The following is a 23524-nucleotide window of genomic DNA, read 5'->3' as shown; positions in this document are numbered from 1 at the left end:
TCTTCTATAGGTGGAAGGGGAACAAACTGTATACTGAGGAATATAGCTAAATTTCCTGCTATATCTTGCAATTCCTTAGCTGTTGGAATTTTTTGGGTATCAAACAGCATGTACATGTCATAGTAGAGTAATTTCATGTCTGGTTTCAAGAGATACTGAGCCGACATATATGGAATGTGACCCTCTCGACACCACCTGCAGGTAAAGGAAATGTAGAACAAATTATGAATTAATTTGTTTAACCAAATTCATATGTGTAACATTAGTTTTTAAGTATACAACTAGATTATCTCTGGGGATGAGGGCAAAAGTATACTGCCTACCTATCTCCTATATGTCAAAAAAGGTGTCAAGAACATTAAGTTGCACTCCTGACTAAGTAGGTGTCTTTCCTTTCTGCTTCATCCACAGGTGGACTACTGGCATTCTGTCCACAAACATACAGTCTCTTCTTGTCATACATAACATGTGACAACACAACTCAAACAGCTCATTCTTCATAACTGTAGCTTTTCCTGCAGTGAGCATTATGTGCTAGCCCTTCCTTTTGACAAAATGTTAGGAGCAATTGACAGAAGCAGTAGGAAAGAACATTTAGACGGTAGCATTAGGCAGAAACATAAGGTAGAAGTAGATGGTGAGAAGATTAAGTAGTAGTCAAGAGAAACATTAGATAGGAGCCTCTGCAAACACTGACCTAGAGTCATCCTCTGCCAATGGCCTGTTAAGGGTGAGACACTAAAGGCTAAGAAGCAGCACTGGAGTTCACTGGCTATGGAGACTATTGCCATGGCTACCTCCTTGAGAAGTTCTTGTTGGGAACAGGTGTCACAGACATAGAAAGGTAGAAGAACACTGGAAGAATGGATACAGACATCTTCTTCCCCTGCATATATCATTTTCTAAAATTAGGAACAAAAGAGGAACCACATATTCTTCATCGCTCCCAAAACATTTGCCCCCTCCCCCACCCTGTGTCTCACTTCCGCTTCCATGGTTTCATTTGCTGCCAAGTCCACTCCCAGATATCTAAAACACTTCACTTCCTCCAACCTTTCTCTATCTAAACTTACATCTCAATTAACTAAAAAACTTGAGCAGTATTTACCTGATTATGTCCATTAAAAGAAATTCTTCCTTTGCCAACAATACAGCAAGGTATAGTAATCCAAGAAGTTTCCGAAAATTTAAGTGGAATGGTTTTTTATAACGTAACCAACGTTTCTGATTAACTGAGATGTGAAGTACCTTCCTTTGGACTTTCTTGCGTTGTACTTCCTTTTTACAAGAACCAGTCCTTGATCTATGGCTAAACTGTGAGTCCCATAATGAATATGAAATGGTGGAATCAGCTCTGCTCTCTTCTCTTAGTTCTTTATTGCTACTTACATCTTCTTCCATTTCACTAGGGCAAATATCATAAATATTTGTCTGCTTTTCTATCCATCTCTTGACAAAATTATTACGACACACTCTTCTGGAAATTAAAGAAATACAAAAATATATCATAAAATGTATCATGTATGACTCATGGTGAGGTGCCTGAGGATTGGCGGAATGCGTGCATAGTGCCATTGTACAAAGGCAAAGGGGATAAGAGTGAGTGCTCAAATTACAGAGGTATAAGTTTGTTGAGTATTCCTGGTAAATTATATGGGAGGGTATTGATTGAGAGGGTGAAGGCATGTACAGAGCATCAGATTGGGGAAGAGCAGTGTGGTTTCAGAAGTGGTAGAGGATGTGTGGATCAGGTGTTTGCTTTGAAGAATGTATGTGAGAAATACTTAGAAAAGCAAATGGATTTGTATGTAGCATTTATGGATCTGGAGAAGGCATATGATAGAGTTGATAGAGATGCTCTGTGGAAGGTATTAAGAATATATGGTGTGGGAGGAAAGTTGTTAGAAGCAGTGAAAAGTTTTTATCGAGGATGTAAGGCATGTGTACGTGTAGGAAGAGAGGAAAGTGATTGGTTCTCAGTGAATGTAGGTTTGCGGCAGGGGTGTGTGATGTCTCCATGGGTGTTTAATTTGTTTATGGATGGGGTTGTTAGGGAGGTAAATGCAAGAGTTTTGGAAAGAGGGGCAAGTATGAAGTATGTTGGGGATGAGAGAGCTTGGGAAGTGAGTCAGTTGTTGTTCGCTGATGACACAGCGCTGGTGGCTGATTCATGTGTGAAACTGCAGAAGCTGGTGACTGAGTTTGGTAAAGTGTGTGGAAGAAGAAAGTTAAGAGTAAATGTGAATAAGGGCAAGGTTATTAGGTACAGTAGGGTTGAGGGTCAAGTCAATTGGGAGGTGAGTTTGAATGGAGAAAAACTGGAGGAAGTGAAGTGTTTTAGATATCTGGGAGTGGATCTGGCAGCGGATGGAACCATGGAAGCGGAAGTGGATCATAGGGTGGGGCAGGGGGCGAAAATTCTGGGGGCCTTGAAGAATGTGTGGAAGTCGAGAACATTATCTCGGAAAGCAAAAATGGGTATGTTTGAAGGAATAGTGGTTCCAACAATGTTGTATGGTTGCGAGGCGTGGGCTATGGATAGAGTTGTGCGCAGGAGGATGGATGTGCTGGAAATGAGATGTTTGACGACAATGTGTGGTGTGAGGTGGTTTGATCGAGTGAGTAACGTAAGGGTAAGAGAGATGTGTGGAAATAAAAAGAGCGTGGTTGAGAGAGCAGAAGAGGGTGTTTTGAAGTGGTTTGGGCACATGGAGAGGATGAGTGAGGAAAGATTGACCAAGAGGATATATGTGTCGGAGGTGGAGGGAACAAGGAGAAGAGGGAGACCAAATTGGAGGTGGAAAGATGGAGTGAAAAAGATTTTGTGTGATCGGGGCCTGAACATGCAGGAGGGTGAAAGGAGGGCAAGGAACAGAGTGAATTGGAGCGATGTGGTATACCGGGGCTGACGTGCTGTCAGTGGATTGAATCAAGGCATGTGAAGCGTCTGGGGTAAACCATGGAAAGCTGTGTAGGTATGTATATTTGCGTGTGTGGACATATGTATATACATGTGTATGGGGGGGGGGCCATTTCTTTCGTCTGTTTCCTTGCGCTACCTCGCAAACGCGGGAGACAGCGACAAAGTATAAAAAAAAAAAAAAAAAAATATAAAAGATGAGAAAGGAATTTATGTACATTATGATTTTATAACAGATATCATCACAAACTATCAAGCTCAAATAAAAGGACTGTTAAACAGTACATGCATATATAAATAATGAATGCAACAAATTGCACAAATATTCCCCCCGTATCCCATCAAATTAAATGATCAATACAAATTTGTCCGAAAATCATCCCAATAGGTAGGGAAAATTATTTATTTATATTTTATTTATTTTGCTTTGTTGCTGTCTCCGCGTTAGCTAGGTAGCGCAAGGAAACAGACAAAAGAATAGCCCAACACACCCAGATACACCTGTATATACATACACGTCCACACACGCAAATATACATACCTATACATCTCAACGTATACATATATACACACACAGACATATACATATACACACATGTACATAATTCATAGTCTGCCTTTATTCATTCCCATCGCCACACATGAAATAACAACCCCCTCCCCCCTCATGTGTGCGAGGTAGCGCTAGGAAAAGACAACAAAGGCCACATTCATTCACACTCAGTCTCTAGCTGTCATGTAATAACACATCGAAACCACAGCTCCCTTTCCTAATCCAGGCCCTACACAACTTTCCATGGTTTACCCCAGACGCTTCACATGCCCTGGTTCAATCCATTGACAGCACGTCGACCCCGGTATACCACATCATTCCAATTCCTTGCACGTCTTTCACCCTCCTGCATGTTCAGGCCCCGATCACTCAAAATCTTTTTCACTCCATCTTTCCACCTCCAATTTGGTCTCCCACTTCTCCTCGTTCCCTCCACCTCTGACACATATATCCTCTTGGTCAATCTTTCCTCACTCATTCTCTCCATGTGCCCAAACCATTTCAAAACACCCTCTTCTGCTCTCTCAACCACACTATTTTTATCACCACACATCTCTCTTACCCTATTATCACTTACTCGATCAAACCACCTCACACCACATATTGTCCTGAAACATCTCATTTCCAGCACATCCACCCTCCTGCGCAAAACTCTATCCATAGCCCACCCCTCGCAACCATACAACATTGTTGGAACCACTATTCCTTCAAACATACCTATTTTTGCTTTCCGAGATAATGTTCTCGACTTCCACACATTCGTCAAGGCTCCCAGAATTTTCGCCCCCTCCCCCACCCTATGAGTCACTTTCACTTCCATGGTTCCATCCACTGCCAAATCCACTCTCAGATATCTAAAACACTTCACTTCCTCCAGGTTTTCTCCATTCAAACTTACCTCCCAACTGATTTGACCCTCAACCCTACTGTACCTAATAACCTTGCTCTTATTCACATTTACTCTCAACTTTCTTCTTTCACACACTTTACCAAACTCAGTCACCAGCTTCTGCAGTTTCTCACATGAATCAGCCACCAGCGCTGTATCATCAGCGAACAACAAGTGACTCACTTCCCAAGCTCTCTCATCCACAACAGACTGCATACTTGCCCCTCTTTCCAAAACTCTTGCATTCACCTCCCTAACAACCCTATCCATAAACAAATTAAACAACCATGGAGACATCACACTCCCTTGCCGCAAACCTACATTCACTGAGAACCAATCACTTTCCTCTCTTCCTACACATACACATGCCTTACATCCTCGATAAAAACTTTTCACTGCTTCTAACAACTTGCCTCCCACACCATATATTCTTAATACCTTCCACAGAGCATCTCTATCAACTCTATCATATGCCTTCTCCAGATCCATAAATGCTACATACATATCCATTTGCTTTTCTGAGTATTTCTCACATACATTCTTCAAAGCAAACACCTGATCCAAACATCCTCTACCACTTCTGAAACCACACTGCTCTTCCCCAATCTGATGCTCTGTACATGCCTTCACCCTCTCAATCAATACCCTCCCATATAATTTCCCAGGAATACTCAACAAACTTATACCTCTGTAATTTGAGCACTCACCTTTGTCCCCTTTGCCTTTGTACAAAGGGAAAATTATGAGTTAATAAATTTTTAATAAGTTTCCAAACATTCTGTTCCCTATAAATCCTATTCCATCTTTTGCAGTGAATATAAGCTCTCAGTTTAATCATATGCTTCAAACTGACTATGAAAGGGGACCAAAGATGAGCCTTACTGATCACTTTCCATATCTATTTGCAAGTCCACAAATTAAAGCTCTAAACATCCTAATAACAAAGCCTAAAGTATATTGCAATCTTAAGCAACTGTGTTTATTACATATAGTGCATATAAGACAAAAAATATGAGGACTTTCCTTGCCTTATAATTACACCCCCCAAACCTATGCTAGGTATCCATTTATCAAAAAGCCCTGAGAGAAGGATGAACAGCTGGGATTGGCTGCAGACCGAATGCCATTCCCAGGATTCGAAGTCATGCAAGTATAAAAGTCCCAATAGTATAGTATGGATAAATGGGGTCTTTAATGCACAAGAGCAAAAAAAAAAAAAAAAAAAGGTGGGCATGATGGCAAATAAATACCAAATGACAATATGAGGCATGAGGCAGGTTGATTTTATAAGGAATGACAGTGTAAATGAGAGATGTGATAGTAAACAATCAGACTAAAAAAGCTGACCAGAGGGTGCTGAAATGGTCTGTACATATGGAGATGACAGGTGGAGACAGACTAACTAATAAGGTCTATGTGTCATATGTTGGGGGTGACCAGGTAGATGGAAAGATGGAGTGAAAAAGGTGTCTGTCCTAATCTACCTCTAAGGAAGGAAATGGCGAACAGGTATGAAAAACGAATGAGATCCTAAACACTAAACAGACAATACAACTTACCTTGGTTCTTTGGCTAGGGATTCACTTTCAGACTGCGAACAATTCAAGCTTTGGCCATACGACATGTCATCATCTATGAAGGATGACTCATGTTTTCCTGCCTGTATCAGCAGAAGATAAGCTTTTGTTAAATCTTTGATAAGATCTGTTATTTAAACCAAAATGTTTTCAAACATTGTGGATACCTATTTATAATCATTAACTAACTTTGTTCCCACTTACACAAGACAGATCAAGGGCATACAGTGTCTTGGTTCACTCAATATCCTGAACCTAAGTTCAGTGTGTTTCAATGAAACACAGACTTCCATCCAAATTAAGTGGTTCTTAATTTGTACTCTGCAACCACACTTACCCACCATGAAAGATTTAGGTTTCATACCTCCATCTTCAAACACAAAACAGTTCAACTGCACCAAATCACAATGAGACATTTTCCACTATCATTTCAAGTTAAAAAGTGGTTCATTATGTCATATTTCAATTTAAAAACAAAAAGGTTTTAGGACTAAAAAATTCCCTGAGCCATTTTTCCTCCTGAATTCGATCCTGGGGTTGTAATATATGTTGGGGAGACTTTAAGGCCTATAAATAAGTAATTAATAGTTACTCTTTTAGAAGATTCTGTGATTATTCAGTTCATAATAAGTGGGTATCTGTCAGCTTGGGAAGCATTATGTGTTTTCTGCGATTATTTCATGTCCTGAAGCATTTCATTATGTCGTATTTCAATTTAAAAAGTTGTTTGCACTAAAAAATATTTTAACTATCATCTGCAATATTTGGTATTTTTGTGAGCATAATAGATTTGTTTAAACCTCAGTATAATAACTATTTTTCATGCTGAATTCAAATCTGGGACTGAAATATATGTTGGAGGATATTCAGGCCTGTAAAGACGTAATTAATTTTTACTCTCTTAGAAGATTCTGTGATTATTCGGTTCAGATTCATTGGCTATCTGTCGCCTTGGGGAATCATTGTGAGATATTTTCTGGAATCATTTCAGGTACAGAAGTGTTTCACTGCATCACATTTCAATCATAAAGCAAAAATGTTTTAGGGTTAAAATCCTTTTATATTAAAACTGATATATGACAAGATGAAAAGCTTCTATACTTGTTACAATCATGGAAAATATCTCATAATGCTTCCCAAGTTGAAAGACACCTGATAAATTTGAACTGAATGAGCCAAAAATCTTCTGAATAAGTAAAAATTACACATTAATTACTTATTTACAAGCCTTAATGTCACCAACATATATTTCAACCCCAGATTTGATTTCAGCATGGTCCATATGAAGTTTCAAGCAAATCTATTACTTTCTCAAAAATGGCACAAAAACCTATTTGTTTTAAAACTGAAATATAACATAATGTCCATATGAAGTTTCAAGCAAATCTATTACTTTCTCAAAAATGGCACAAAAACCTATTTGTTTTAAAATTGAAATATAACATAATGAAATGCCTCTATACTTGATATAATCACAGAAAGTATGTCAATGCTTCCTAAGGCGAGATACCCAATAAATATGAACAGAATAATTATGAATTCTACTCTGTACATAAAAGCAACAATTAATTATTTATCTACACACTGTACCATCTCCCAACATATATTTCAACCCTAGATTCAACTTTAGATGAGATAAAATCCATATACTGAGATTTTCAAGCAAATTGTTTGCAAACAGAATGCCAGTAGTCCACATGCGAGTGAGGCAGAAATCACAATACTGGTATTACAAATATTTGGTTTAGAATTTCCATTATAATAACTAGTGGTAAAATCACTGATTACAATAACTTATTGAGTAAAGTACTTATCAGAACGATCCGTCACAGCTATTTTCCTTCTGGCTGTTACACAGAGGGAGTAGTTGCTGGGAAGGAGCATTCTACTTTACTATACTATTTCTATCTATAGTGGCGTGGCAAGTGAAAGGAGCCTTCTTCACTCACCTGCATCCATCTTTATGAATTAGAATTTTATGATAGTATTATTTTTCTATAGCAGTTAACTCTGTCACATACCATCAGGACTTCTGTTTTCTGGCTTTCTCATATACACCCATGTCACAAGACACTGTTCACCTTGAACCGGATCTCGTGACGTTATGGAACACTTATCAAAGATAAGATGAGAGCTGTATTTGGGCAAACATGAGGAAGAGTTGGGGGAAAAATTAGACTGTCATATCAGGTAAGAAACCCAACCTGGATCAGAATGTGATGGGCCACATTCAAAATAATGTCTTCCTTAGAAAACACTAGTTTCCTTTCTTAATAAATAGTTCTGGCATCATCAATTTTTGGTAGATTAAAGGAAAACAGAACACTGCACTCAGAAAAAGCATGACAAGGAATTCTAAATTGCGGTGTAGCCAGAATCAGACACCCTATCAGCCAACTCTCAAGTTGTCAATTCATAGGGCATGCTGGCTGTACACAATACCCATGGGATATACTGGTTGTATGTTTACAACAAACCCAACCAGCAGCAGGTCGACTTTACCCTAACTCTCAGTCACGTGAACCAACTGAAGCTTGAGCCACATTAACTGGTTTGTGAGACCTTAAAAGAACTTTCTGAAATATTAAAATTTATGAAGACTGATGGAGTGTTTATCAATCTACCTACTACTTACAGAGTGTTTATCAATCTACCTACTACTTACAACACCAAAGTAACTTACCATTCTATTCAACTCTTTCTCTGGTTCTGCTAAGAGAACATTATCATCTACATAAAACTGTGGTAATTTCCATTTTGTTCCTACATGGGTCAGTAATACACTGCAATCACTCCCACCACACTCTCAAATAATGCCATCCATTAAAACACTGAAAGATCATAATGACATTCTAAAATGCTCATTCCCATTATAAAAGCTCTTAATATTAACAGCATTAAAATCTCTTCCATGCTCACAGTAAAGTTTGTAAAGCTGTTTAAAAGTAGAGAATGTGAAAGAAGTGGGGCTCCATAAGTGTAGAACTCCTTCCATGTACCATACAAACGTACTTACAGACATACATACATATATGTAGATGGGATTGCTGCTGAGTGTCTCAAGAAAGGGAGATGACAGTGATGTCAACTGGTAAGTCAGGCTGTTTAACATATGTACCCCAAGATGAGGTGCCTGTGGACTAGCAGAGTGCATGTGTACTGCAATGCAGACCAAAATGAATGTTCTAACAACTTAAGTATGAGTTTACTGAGTATGTGAAGCATGGTTGGTGTCAGAGATTGGAGATTAGGAGTATAGTTGTACAGATAGTGGTGACTGACAGGACAGTGACATATAAAGAACATTTGATTTGGTACAAGGAGTGTAGCTTTATGAGAGGTAGAGGATATAAGGACCAGGTGTTTGCGTTAAAAATAATTTGGTTAAAAATATCTGGGCAAGAAAAATGCTTGTTTAACAACATGGTTGTTTAATCTGTTTTCTTGGACAGGGTGATGAGGGAGGTGAATGCAATGATCTAAAAAGAGTCTACAGGTGGTCTACTGCCTACTGGGGATTGGAAAAAGGCATGCATGGAAGGTGACTCAGCTGCTCTTTGCAGATTATGGAGCTCTGGTGGCTGACTCGAAACAGAAATTCCAGAAGCTGGTGAAAAAAGTTTGGGAAAGTGTGGAAGGAGAAAGCTAAAAGTGAATGTGAACACAAGTATGGTAATGAGATGCAGCAGGAAGACTTGATGGTTTAAGAGTAAGTCTGAGTAGGTAAGACCTGGAGGAAGTGGAGTGCTTTAGATACTGGGAGTGGACTTGGAAGAGGATGCAACTATGGAGGATGAGAGGAGTGTGTGGAGAGGGATGTAAGAGCCTTTTTTAGGAAAAGATGGGTATGCTTGAAGGTATGGTAGTCTCAACAATGCAAGTCTACAGCTCTGAATGTAAAAGAATAAAAGAGGGTAGACGTGTTGGAAATGAAATGCCTGAGGGCAATATATGGTGTGAAAAGTGTTGATCATGTAAGGCACTTTGACAGGGTAAGAGAGAGGTATGGTAGTAAGAGGAGTAAACTGAGAGCTGAACATGGTGTGCTGAAATGGTTTGGATATAAGAAGAGTTTGAGAAGGGGAGGCTGACTACAAGACTATATGAGTCAGAAGTAAAATGAACAAGGGAAGGTAGAAATGGAAAATATGGAAGGATTGAATAAACTCTTGCTTTAAGGATAGACGCATGCATGGGACAAAATAAAATGGAGCAATGTGGTGTATAGGAAATGATGTGTTATCAGTGTGATGAACCAGGGTATGTGGTTTCTGGAGCTTTGCTGTAAATGGTAGATTCTATTTTCAGTGTATCATACATGTGAGCTTGAGTGGATGCGTGGAAACAATGCCCCTGTTTGTGTGTTAATGTCACTAACCTTCACTTACCATGCAAAACTTGAACAATTATTATCTAAAAATAAAAAAAGTACATGAAAAAATTTAAAATGGCATCAAGAACTTTACAGCTGTAAGTGGATAAAGCTAGCTGTTTCCCAATATTGCAATGTACTTATAGATAATTCCTCCATGTGGGAGAAAGAATTTTCTTCTATAGTACTGCATTTCTAAGTAACTGAAAGAAACAAACAGAAAAAATACCTTGCTATGCATGAATGTGCTGGACATAACAGACTGCTTATCTGATTCTTCTTGATGAGCAGAATTTCCATCAATACAGGAAAGATCGAGCTCAGTAAGTGATCTACTCAGTTCCAATGACACTTTACTACTCATTGCTGTGGAATCTTTGCCTGATTTCATTTCTCGTTTAAGTCTTTCATGATCCAGCTTTAATCAAAAGTAAAACATAAAATTAGCTTCTTTCTTGTACACAACAAAATCAATATAAAAGATACAATCTCTTCCCTAGTAAGATATGACAGCTTCTCTTAAAATACTATCTTCAAGCAACTAAGCAGTTTTTTCTCAGCTGAGATATTCAACACTGATCATCTGAAATACTTTGCCCAACAATGCTGGCTAATTGTGGTAATTTCAATCTATGACAGGCATAATGATCACTGCGGAGTGACTATATTAGTTAAAAACCAAACTGCCACTAGTAAAGGCCTGTTCCCTGAAATAAACTTACCCTGCTGTATTCATGCCTTGTGGTGTAATCTCACTTTATTCACTTATAATCCATGACCTGCATGCAAGAGAGGTTAGGAAGGTGGAAATACTCTGTCAGATGATTGATATCAGTGCCTCTTTGGAAGAAGATACCTTGTGGTCAGAATTACATTTATCCACATGAGCAACAACCAGCATTCAGATACTTCAACTGAGATACTTCATTTTAGAACAAATGCATAACAATAAACATATTCATACCTTCATCGATGAGACTTGAACCTGCAAAGTGTGAGCCAAGGACCTTACCAACCAGGCCACTGAGCCATACGAAAGAATTAATTGACTTACTGGTTCCTTTCTTATAACCCAGTGGCCTAGTTGGTAATGTCCCTGCATTACACTTAACAGGCAGTGACTATAGTCCAAGTCCATCTGATGAGGGTAAATAAATATAAGATAATTTAAAAGAAACAGTCTAATAAAGATGGTGGTCTGACGTTACAGTCTTTGTGAAACATTATACTTACATTTAATTGCCGTCTCCCACATTAGCAAGGTAGTGCAAGGAAATAGACGAAAGAATGGCCCAACCCACCCATATACACATGTATATACATAAATGCCAACACACACACATATACATACCTATACATTTCAACATATACATTTCTTTTTTATTTTATTTCATTTTACTTTGTTGCTGTCTCCCACATTAGCAAGGTCGTACAAGGAAACAGATGAAAGAAATGGCCCAAACCACCCACATACACCTGCATATACATACACGTCCACACACGCAAATATACATACCTATACATCTCAACGTATACATATATATACACACACACAGACATATACATATATACACATGTACATAATTCATACTGTCTGCCCTTATTCATTCCCACTGCCACCTCGCCACACATGAAATAACAACCCCCTCCCCCCAAATGTGCGTGAGGTAGCGCTAGGAAAAGACAACAAAGGCCCCATTCGTTCACACTCAGTCTCCAGCTGTCTTGTAATAATACACCGAAACCACAGCTCCCTTTCCACATCCAGGCCCCACAGAACTTTCCATGGTTTACCCCAGATGCTTCACATGCCCTGGTTTAATCCATTAACAGCACGTCGACCCCGGTATACCACATCGTTCCAATTCACTCTATTCCTTGCACACCTTTCACCCCCCTGCATGTTCAGGCCCCGATCACTCAAAATCTTTTTCACTCCATCTTTCCACCTCCAATTTGGTCTCCCACTTCTTGTTACCTCCACCTCTGACACATATATCTTCTTGGTCAATCTTTCCCCACTCATTCTCTCCATGTGACCAAACCATTTCAAAACATCCTCTTCTGCTCTCTCAACCACACTCTTTTTATTACCACACATCTCTCTTACCCTATTATTACTTACTCGATCAAACCATCTCACACCACATATTGTCCTCAAACATCTCATTTCCAGCACATCCACCCTCCTCCGCACAACTCCATCCAAAGCCCACGTCGCGCAACCATAAAACATTGTTGGATCCACTATTCCTTCAAACATACCCATTTTTGCTTTTGGAGATAATGTTCTCGACTTCCACACATTCTTCAATGCTCCCAGAACTTTCGCCCCCTCCCCCATCCTATGAGTCACTTCCACTTCCATGGTTCCATCCACTGCCAAATCCACTCCCAGATATCTAAAACACTTCACTTCCTCCTGCTTTTCTCCATTCAAACTTACCTCCCAATTAACTCGTCCCTCAACCCTACTGTACCTAATAACCTTGCTCTTATTCACATTTACTGTCAGCTTTCTTCTTTCACACACTTTACCAAACTCAGTCGCCAGCTTCTGCAGTTTCTCACACGAATCAGCCACCAGCACTGTATCATCAGCGAACAACAACTGACTCACTTCCCAAGCTTTCTCATCCACAAGACTGCATACTTGCCCCTCTTTCCAAAACTCTTGCATTTACCTCCCTAAAAACCCAATCCATAAACAAATCAAACAACCATGGAGACATCACACACCACTGCCGCAAACCTACATTCATTGAACATATACATACACAGACATATACATATATTCATATGTACATATTCATACTTGTGGCCTTCATCCATTCCTGTCGCCACCCCATCACACATGAAGTAGCATCTCATCTCATCCTCCCCCCCCCTCGCAAGGTAGTGCCAGGAAAAAGACAAAAAGGCCACATTCGTTCACACTCAGTCTCTAACTGTCATGTGTAATGCACCGAAACTACAGTTCGCTTTCCACAACCAGGCCCCACAAAACATTCCATGGTTTACACACGTGTGTGTTCTTTGTGAAATATGTGCAATAACTGTTATGAAAGGTTTGAACCTTAATCATAAACAGCATATGATAAATCCAAAGAATGAGTAACTTAAAGAAGCTGGGTTACTGATCTCCCAGTTTATCATTTCAACTTTATGCCAACATGTAATGATCAGATAACCACAGATATTGCTGTTTCTTAACAAACAGGGGACAAGATATTATAACTAGCCTATCAGCTGGTACATAAATCCCCTCCTTCCTTTGGAAAAAACAAAAAATACAATTCCAGAAGGACAAACATTATGCAACGAACCTTTCTTCATGAAATATATATTTGCAAAAATACTCATAAAATCCTTTAAGGGTAAACAAATAAGAGTCCGGGGCTTCTGCTTTAAATGAGAATATAATTATCACCCTTTTGCACTACGATGTGAAAGTTGCATCAATTTCTAGTCTAATTCACTTTGAACCTGACGGAACTGCTGAGTCACTCTAAAGAAAAAAATTTCCTAAAATTGAGTAATTCCAACAGATACATGAAATTCTGGCATGTCATTCCTCGAAGCCTGCTCTCTCATGGTAATCCAACTCTATTGAGATATATGGCACCCCTATCAAGCACACATCATAAATGCATCAGGTACCTCCCAGCAACTATGCTAAAAGGTTGTGTGCACAAGCTCTTTAATATTTTTCTTTAGTACATCTCAATTCTCAATCTCCAATATGCAACCATAAACACCAGTAAAATTGTTTGTAGAGTGTTCATGAACATTTATACAATGTTAACAGTGTAATCTATGATATTTCATTAGTTCAACTTTGTAACTGTCATTTGTGTGAGACCATAGTTATGTCTCATAATGATAAATGTCTCACCCCTCAACAGAAGTGCTGTGAAGCATTGCATTGATGTAAAAGTGTGTGTTCTTGCATTTCAAGATAGTTAGGCTCTTATAACACTACATGCCATGCGTGTATGTGGCCTGCATCTGGTCGTTGCTTTTGATGATGATGCACTTGATGATGTCTTAGCAGAGTGAATTAAACTCTGAATATGAAATTGATGACCCTAAATATAATGAAAGCAACTATATGCTCAAATTAATTTTGTGGACTTCTTATTCCTCTGCCCAGAGGTACTACAATACTGCAGGGCAGACAAGAGGTACCCTTCAACAAAACTTCCATCCTGCAGCCTCTTTTCCTCAGCCAGGGTTAAATGGCATACAGCAACTGCAAAGGGTGCAACCATCAACCACCCTATTGCATCCCATGCAACTCCCTCATGCATCAAACACTGCACCTGAAGATACTGGCAGACATATGGAAGGTATTTTGCAGGGGTGTGTGATGTCTCCATGGTTGTTTAATTTGTTTATGGATGGGGTTGTTAGGGAGGTAAATGCAAGAGTTTTGGAAAAAGGGGCAAGTATGAAGTCTGTTGGGGATGAGAGAGCTTGGGAAGTGAGTCAGTTGTTGTTCGCTGATGATACAGTGCTGGTGGCTGATTCATGTGAGAAACTGCAAAAGCTGGTGACTGAGTTTGGTAAAGTGTGTGAAAGAAAGTTAAGAGTAAATGTGAATAAGAGCAAGGTAATTAGGTACAGTAGGGTTGAGGGTCAAGTCAATTGGGGGGTAAGTTTGAATGGAGAAAAACTGGAGGAAGTAAAGTGTTTTAGATATCTGGGAGTGGATCTGGCAGCGGATGGAACCGATGGAAGTGGAAGTGGATCATAGGGTGGGGGATGGGGCCAAAATCCTGGGAGCCTTGAAGAATGTGTGGAAGTCGAGAACATTATCTCGGAAAGCAAAAATGGGTATGTTTGAAGGAATAGTGGTTCCAACAATGTTGTATGGTTGCGAGGCGTGGGCTATGGCTAGAGTTGTGCGCAGGAGGATGGATGTGCTGGAAATGAGATGTTAGAGGACAATGTGTGGTGTGAGGTGGTTTGATCGAGTAAGTAACGTAAGGGTAAGAGAGATGTGTGGAAATAAAAAGAGCGTGGTTGAGAGAGCAGAAGAGGGTGTTTTGAAATGGTTTGGGCACATGGAGAGGATGAGTGAGGACAGATTGACCAAGAGGATATATGTGTCGGAGGTGGAGGGAACGAGGAGAAGTGGGAGACCAAATTGGAGGTGGAAAGATGGAGTGAAAAAGATTTTGTGTGATCGGGGCCTGAACATGCAGGAGGGTGAAAGGAGGGCAAGGAATAGAGTGAATGGGATCGATGTGGTATACCGGGGTTGACGTGCTGTCAGTGGATTGAATCAGGGCATGTGAAGCGTCTGGGGTAAACCATGGAAAGCTGTGTAGGTATGTATATTTGCGTGTGTGGACGTATGTATATACATGTGTATGGGGGTGGGTTGGGCCATTTCTTTTGTCTGTTTCCATGCGCTACCTCACAAATGCGGGAGAGAGCGACACACACACAAAAAAAAAAAAGAAAAAAAAAAAAAAAAAATTTGCTTAAAGTTTTATTGTACCGGTATAATACTGCAAAGTTTATATTATAAACTTTCAGTCTTTTGTAAGAGTAAGCTAAATGAAAAAGGACTTTTTCTTCTAAAATTGCTTACAGCCAAAGCATACATGCCAGCAAAGCCCTAAAACCACCATAACAGACACTTATACAGTACTAACCAGTGACATAATGAACAATTAAACATATATAAAAAGGACAAGAGCAAGGGAAGGAGTAGCAGTACTCCTGAAACAGGAGTTGTGGGAGTATGTGATAGAATGTAAGAAAGTAAATTCTCGATTAATATGGGTAAAACTGAAAGTTGATGGAGAGAGATGGGTGATTATTGGTGCATATGCACCTGGGCATGAGAAGAAAGATCATGAGAGGCAAGTGTTTTGGGAGCAGCTAACTGAGTGTGTTAGTGGTTTTGATGCACGAGACCGGGTTATAGTGATGGGTGATTTGAATGAAAAGGTGAGTAATGTGGCAGTTGAGGGAATAATTGGTATACATGGGGTGTTCAGTGATGTAAATGGAAATGGCAAAGAGCTTGTAGATTTATGTGCTGAAAAAGGACTGGTGATTGGGAATACCTGGTTTAAAAAGCGAGATATACATAAGTAAACGTATGTAAGTAGGAGAGATGGCCAGAGAGCATTATTGGATTACGTGTTAATTGACAGGCGCGCGAAAGAGAGACTTGGATGTTAATGTGCTGAGAGGTGCAACTGGAGGGATGTCTGATCATTATCTTGTGGAGGCTAAGGTAAAGATTTGTATGGGTTTTCAGAAAAGAAGAGTGAATGTTGGGGTGAAGAGGGTGGTGAGAGTAAGTGAGCTTAGGAAGGAGACTTGTGTGAGGAAGTACCAGGAGAGACTGAATACAGAATGGAAAAAGGTGAGAACAATGGAAGTAAGGGGAGTGGGGGAGGAATGGGAGGTATTTAGGGAATCAGTGATGGATTGCACAAAAGATGCTTGTGGCATGAGAAGAGTGGGAGGTCGGTTGATTAGAAAGGGTAGTGAGTGGTGGGATGAAGAAGTAAGAGTATTAGTGAAAGAGAAGAGAGAGGCATTTGGATGATTTTTGCAGGGAAAAAATGCAATTGAGTGGGAGATGTATAAAAGAAAGAGGCAGGAGGTCAAGAGAAAGGTGCAAGAGGTGAAAAAGAGGGCAAATGAGAGTTGGGGTGAGAGAGTATCATTAAATTTTAGGGAGAATAAAAAGATGTTCTGGAAGGAGGTAAATAAAGTGCGTAAGACAAGGGAGCAAATGGGAACTTCAGTGAAGGGCGCAAATGGGGAGGTGATAACAAGTAGTGGTGATGTGATAAGGAGATGGAGTGAGTATTTTGAAGGTTTGTTGAATGTGTTTGATGAGAGAGTGGCAGATATAGGGTGTTTTGGTCGAGGTGGTGTGGACAGTGAGAGGGTTAGGGAAAATGATTTGGTAAACAGAGAAGAGGTAGTAAAAGCTTTGCAGAAGATGAAAGCCGGCAAGGCAGCAGGTTTGGATGGTATTGCAGTGGAATTTATTAAAAAAGGGGGTGACTGTATTATTGACTGGTTGGTAAGGTTATTTAATGTATGTATGACTCATGGTGAGGTGCCTGAGGATTGGCGGAATGTGTGCATAGTGCCATTGTACAAAGGCAAAGGGGATAAGAGTGAGTGCTCAAATTACAGAGGTATAAGTTTGTTCGAGTATTCCTGGTAAATTATATGGGAGGGTATTGATTGAGAGGGTGAAGGCATGTACAGAGCATCAGACTGGGGAAGAGCAGTGTGGTTTCAGAAGTGGTAGAGGATGTGTGGATCAGGTGTTTGGTTTGAAGAATGTATGTGAGAAATACTTAGAAAAGCAAATGGATTTGCATGTAGCATTTATGGATCTGGAGAAGGCATATGATAGAGTTGATAGAGATGCTCTGTGGAAGGTATTAAGAATATATGGTGTGGGAGGCAAGTTGTTAGAAGCAGTGAAAAGTTTTTATCGAGGATGTAAGGCATGTGTTCGTGTGGGAAGAGAGGAAAGTGATTGGTTCTCAGTGAATGTAGGTTTGTGGCAGGGGTGTGTGATGTCTCCATGGTTGTTTAATTTGTTTATGGATGGGGTTGTTAGGGAGGTGAATGCAAGAGTTTTGGAAAGAGGGGCAAGTATGCAGTCTGGTGGGGATGAGAGAGCTTGGGAAGTGAGTCAGTTGTTGTTCGCTGATGATACAGCGCTGGTGGCTGATTCATGTGAGAAACTGCAGAAGCTGGTGACTGAGTTTGGTAAAGTGTGTGAAAGAAGAAAGTTAAGAGTAAATGTGAATAAGAGCAAGGTAATTAGGTACAGTAGGGTTGAGGGTCAAGTCTATTGGGAGGTAAGTTTGAATGGAGAAAAACTGGAGGAAGTAAAGTGTTTTAGATATCTGGGAGTGGATCTGGCAGCGGATGGAACCATGGAAGTGGAAGTGGATCATAGGGTGGGGGAGGGGGCCAAAATCCTGGGAGCCTTGAAGAATGTGTGGAAGTCGAGAACATTATCTCGGAAAGCAAAAATGGGTATGTTTGAAGGAATAATGGTTCCAACAATGTTGTATGGTTGCGAGGCGTGGGATATGTATAGAGTTGTGCGCAGGAGGATGGATGTGCTGGAAATGAGATGTTTGAGGACAATGTGTATTGTGAGGTGGTTTGATCGAGTAAGTAACGTAAGGGTAAGAGAGATGTGAGGAAATAAAAAGAGCATGGTTGAGAGAGCAGAAGAGGGTGTTTTGAAATGGTTTAGGCACATGGAGAGAATGAGTGAGGAAAGATTGACCAAGAGGATATATGTGTCGGAGGTGGAGGGAACGAGGAGAAGTGGGAGACCAAATTGGAGGTGGAAAGATGGAGTGAAAAAGATTTTGTGTGATCGGGGCCTGTACATGCAGGAGGGTGAAAGGAGGGCAAGGAACAGAGTGAATTGGATCGATGTGGTATACCGGGGTTGACGTGCTGTCAGTGGATTGAATCAGGGCATGTGAAGCGTCTGGGGTAAAACATGGAAAGCTGTGTAGGTATGTATATTTGCGTTTGTGGACGTATGTATATGCATGTTGTATGGGGGTGGGTTGGGCCATTTCTTTCGTCTGTTTCCTTGCGCTACCTCGCAAACGCGGGAGACAGCGGAAAAAAAAAAAAAAAAGTAAGTCAAAACTAAATAGATAGTGAACAATTTTGGAACAATTCCTCAACATTCCCCTTTATCAATTTATCAGACTTAATAACACTAATATCCAATTTATGATTTCACCAATGTGAAGCTTCAAAATGTTTGCTTCTTTTCTTATATAACACCTGCTGCATTTAATTGTTTCTTTTTTTAAAGGCAAAAACACAACTTATTGTAGTACAAAGTATAATTTCACACTGGCAAAAATGTTTCTCCTTTTTTTCTGAAGTTATGTAAAAGAGCAACTAATCTTATAAAGAATATAGTTGGTTTCATTGAAATACAAAAACCAACTGGTTACCAAAAACTTTATCCAGTACAGCTCCTCTGTACTAGAGGTCACATCTAACCCCATATGAGGGAGAGGATAAAGTTATTAATAAAGCAGTGCACAAGGGTGTTAACTTCTACATTCAGCATATTTATCTAGTGTATGAATTGCCTTAGTTTCCTAATAGAATGGCTTTGTATCAAAAATAATTACCACCATCAGTACATAAATTTTTAAGCTAGTAGCAACAGAAATAAAATCTTAAGTACTATTGCTGCAACCTACCAATATAGAGCTACACTATCTGGGTAAGACAGACAAAATCTACAAAATGTAGAAAGATGATATTACTGCTACAATATTTTTGAAAACATACTTTCAAATTATATGGGAGGGTATTGATTGAAAGCGTGAAGGAATGTACAGAGCATCAGATTGGGGAAGAGCAGTGTGGTTTCAGAAGTGGTAGAGGATGTGTGGATCAGGTGTTTGCTTTGAAGAATGATGTGAGAAATACTTAGAAAAGCAAATGGATTTGTATGTAGCATTTATGGATCTGGAGAAGGCATATGATAAAGTTGATAGAGATGCTCTGTGGAAGGTACTAAGAATATATGGTGTGGGAGACAAGTTGTTAGAAGCAGTGAAAAGTTTTTATCGAGGATGTAAGGCATGTGTACGTGTAGGAAGAGAGGAAAATGACTGGTTCTCAGTGAATGTAGGTTTGCGGCAGGGGTGTGTGATGTCTCCATGGTTGTTTAATTTGTTTATGGATGGGGTTGTTAGGGAGGTGAATGCAAGAGTTTTGGAAAGAGGGGCAAGTATGAAGTCTGTTGGGGATGAGAGAGCTTGGGAAGTGAGTCAGTTATTGTTCGCTGATGATACAGCGCTGGTGGCTGATTCATGTGAGAAACTGCAGAAGCTGGTGACTGAGTTTGGTAAAGTGTGTGAAAGAAGAAATTTAATAGTAAATGTGAATAAGAGCAAGGTTATTAGGTACAGTAGGGTTGAGGGTCAAGTCAATTGGGAGGTAAGTTTGAATGGAGAAAAACTGGAGGAAGTAAAGTGTTTTAGATATCTGGGAGTGGATCTGGCAGCGGATGGAACCATGGATGCGGAAGTGAATCATAGGGTGGGGGAGGGGGCGAAAATCCTGGGAGCCTTAAAGAATGTGTGGAAGTCGAGAACATTATCTCGGAAAGCAAAAATGGGTATGTTTGAAGGAATAGTGGTTCCAACAATGTTGTATGGTTGCGAGGCGTGGGCTATGGATAGAGTTGTGCGCAGGAGGGTGGATGTGCTGGAAATGAGATGTTTGAGGACAATATGTGGAGTGAGGTGGTTTGATCGAGTAAGTAATGTAAGGGTAAGAGAGATGTGTGGAAATAAAAAGAATATGGTTGAGAGAGCAGAAGAGGGTGTTTTGAAATGGTTTGGGCAATGGAGAGAATGAGTGAGGAAAGCTTGACCAAGAAGATATATGTGTCGGAGGTGGAGGGAACGAGGAGAAGTGGGAGACCAAAATGGAGGTGGAAAGATGGAGTGAAAAAGATTTTGAGTGATCGGGGCCTGAACATACAGGAGGGTGAAAGGCGGGCAAGGAATAGAGTGAATTGGATCGATGTGGTATACCGGGGTCGACGTGCTGTCAATGGATTGAATCAGGGCATGTGAAGCGTTTGGGGTAAACCATGGAAAGTTGTGTGGGGCCTGGATGTGGAAAGGGAGCTGTGGTTTCAGGCATTATTGCATGACAGCTAGAGACTGAGTGTGAACGAATGGGGCCTTTGTTGTCTTTTCCTAGCACTACCTCACACACATGAGGGGGGAGGGGGATGTTATTCCATGTGTGGCGAGGTGGCGACAGGAATGAATAAAGGCAGACAGTGTGAATTGTGTACATGTGTATTTATGTATGTGTCGGTGTGTGTATATATATGTGTACATTGAGATGTATGGGTATGTATATTTGCGTCTGTGGACGTGTATGTATATACATGTGTATGGGGGTGGGTTGGGCCATTTCTTTCGTCTGTTTCCTTGCGCTACCTCGCAAACGCGGGAGACAGCGACAAAGCAAAATAAATATAAAATAAATAAAAATAAATACTTTCAAAAGCTATTCTGTTATGACTATAGAAAATATACAATTTTGACAGGCAATGAAGATGTAAGATATAGAAAACTACAGTTAAGAACACTGGCTGTTAATACCTAATCAATATTCCCTACCTTGTTTTTAAGCTTTTCAAGTTTTGAGACTGTCTCAGGTATTTTCTTTTTTCTCTTCAAACTGCGCACTGACAATGTACTAGGTGAGACACTCCTCTGCCTCCTGTGTATCAGGTGCACATCTCTGAAATAAAATGAATGTTGCTAAATGGCCAGTCTATCACAGATCTGAAATGCTTGGGACCAAGAAGGCCTTGGAAAGTTAATCATATCTGAATGCTGACAGAGGGCCTCTGAGAGGAATTTTGTCAGGGGATACAAAGTTTCTTTTGGATCCCCTTAAGTTTCTTTTGGGTTCCCTTCCCTTCTCCATTAGTCATCCTGTTTTTATCCTCTATGGTTTTATGCTATGTGTTTTAGAAATATTCAAACTATGTAGGCTCACACAAAATGTGAATGCTAGTCTTCATCTTCAAAATATGCACACACTTCTGAGATCCCAGGAAATTCTCAGGTCCCCTTTTGGACCTTCAGGCCCAGGTATAATGTACCCCCTGCACCCCCCTCATTGGCCATGAGCTGATGTATCTACTGTTTCAAGTACACTACATATGGCAATACATACAATCATATCTACCAGGAAAGGAAACTTATGTGAGGAAGTATCATGAGAGATTGAGTGTAGAATGGCAAAAGGTGAGAGCAAATGATGTGAGGGGAGTGGGGGAGGAATGGAATGTATTTAGGGAAGCAGTGATGGCTTGTGCAAAAGATGCCTGTGGCATGAGAAAGGTGAGAGGTGGGCAGATTAGAAAGAGTCATGAGTGGCGGCATGAAGAAGTAAGGCTGTTAGTAAAAGAAAAAAGAGAGGCGTTTGGACAATACTTGAGGGAAGTACTGCAAATGACTGGGAGATGTATAAAAGAAAGCAGAAGGAGGTCAAGAGAAAGGTGCAAGGGTTGAAAAAGAGGGCAAATAAAAGTTGGGGTGAGAGAATCATTAAATTTTAGGGAGAATAAAAAGATGTTTCGGAAGGAGGCAAATATCGTGCGTAAGGAATTTATTAAAAAAGGGGGGTGACTGTATTGTTGACTGGTTGGTAAGATTATTTAATGTATGTATGACTCATGGTGAGATGCCTGAGGATTGGCGGAATGCTTGCATAGTGCCACTGTACAAAGGCAAAGGGGATAAAAGTGAGTGCTCAAATTACAGAGGTATAAGTTTGTTGAGTATTCCTGGGAAATTATATGGGAATGTATTGACTGAGAGGGTGAAGGCATGTACAAAGCATCAGATTGGGGAAGAGCAGTGTGGTTTCAGAAGTGGTAGAGGATGTGTGGATCAGGTGTTTGCTTTGAAGAATGTATGTGAAAAATACTTAGAAAAGCAAATGGATTTGTATGTAGCATATATGGATCTGGAGAAGGCATATGATAAGAGTTGATAGAGATGCTCTGTGGAAGCTATTAAGAATATATGGTGTGGGAGGCAAGTTGTTAAAAGCAGTTAAAAGTTTTTATCAAGGATGTAAGGCGTGTGTACCTGTAGGAAGAGAGGAAAGTGATTGGTTCTCAGTGAATGTTGGTTTGCGGCAGAGGTGCGTGATGTCTCCATGGTTGTTTAATTTGTTTATGGATGGGGTTGTTAGGGAGGTGAATGCAAGAGTTTTGGAAAGAGGGGCAAGTATGCAGTCTGTTGTGGATGAGAGAGCTTGGAAAGAGAGTCAATTGTTGTTCGCTGACAATACAACGCTGGTGGCTGATTCATGTGAGAAACTGCAGACGCTGGTGACTGAGTCTGGTAAAGTGTGTGAAAGAAGAAAGCTGAGAGTAAATGTAAAAGGTACAGTAGGGTTGAGGGACAGGTCAATTGGGAGGTAAGTTTGAATGGAGAAAAACTGGAGGAGGTAAGTGTTTTAGATATCTGAGAGTGGAATTGGCAGAGGATGGAACCATGGAAGTGGAAGTGAATCATAGGGTGGGGGAGAGGGCGAAAGTTCTGGGAGCGTTGAAGAATGTGTGGAAGTTGAGAACGTTATCTTGGAAACCAAAAATGGGTATGTTTGAAGGAATAGTGGTTCC

The 23524-nt window shown here is 40.2% G+C and overlaps 1 protein-coding gene across 1 annotated transcript in view; it reads right to left on the bottom strand.

Annotated features, from left to right (window-relative positions):
* LOC139752081 (uncharacterized) overlaps nucleotides 1-23524 on the bottom strand; it is a 91320-nt gene that overhangs the window by 15616 nt on the left and 52180 nt on the right. The window contains exons 4-8 of the mRNA XM_071667941.1: nucleotides 21501-21624; nucleotides 10541-10729; nucleotides 5922-6022; nucleotides 1109-1477; nucleotides 1-195 (exon numbers count right to left, since the gene is read on the bottom strand). The exon at nucleotides 1-195 is cut by the window's left edge and continues 78 nt beyond it. Of these exons, the coding sequence (XP_071524042.1) occupies nucleotides 1-195; nucleotides 1109-1477; nucleotides 5922-6022; nucleotides 10541-10729; nucleotides 21501-21624 (978 nt within the window). The remainder of the gene's footprint in view (nucleotides 196-1108; nucleotides 1478-5921; nucleotides 6023-10540; nucleotides 10730-21500; nucleotides 21625-23524) is intronic.

The sequence above is a fragment of the Panulirus ornatus genome, chromosome 2, assembly GCF_036320965.1.
Source record: "Panulirus ornatus isolate Po-2019 chromosome 2, ASM3632096v1, whole genome shotgun sequence".
Lineage (NCBI taxonomy): Eukaryota > Metazoa > Arthropoda > Malacostraca > Decapoda > Palinuridae > Panulirus > Panulirus ornatus.
Note: the sequence above shows the minus strand (reverse complement) of the source record. Positions and strands in the feature narration are given on the sequence as shown.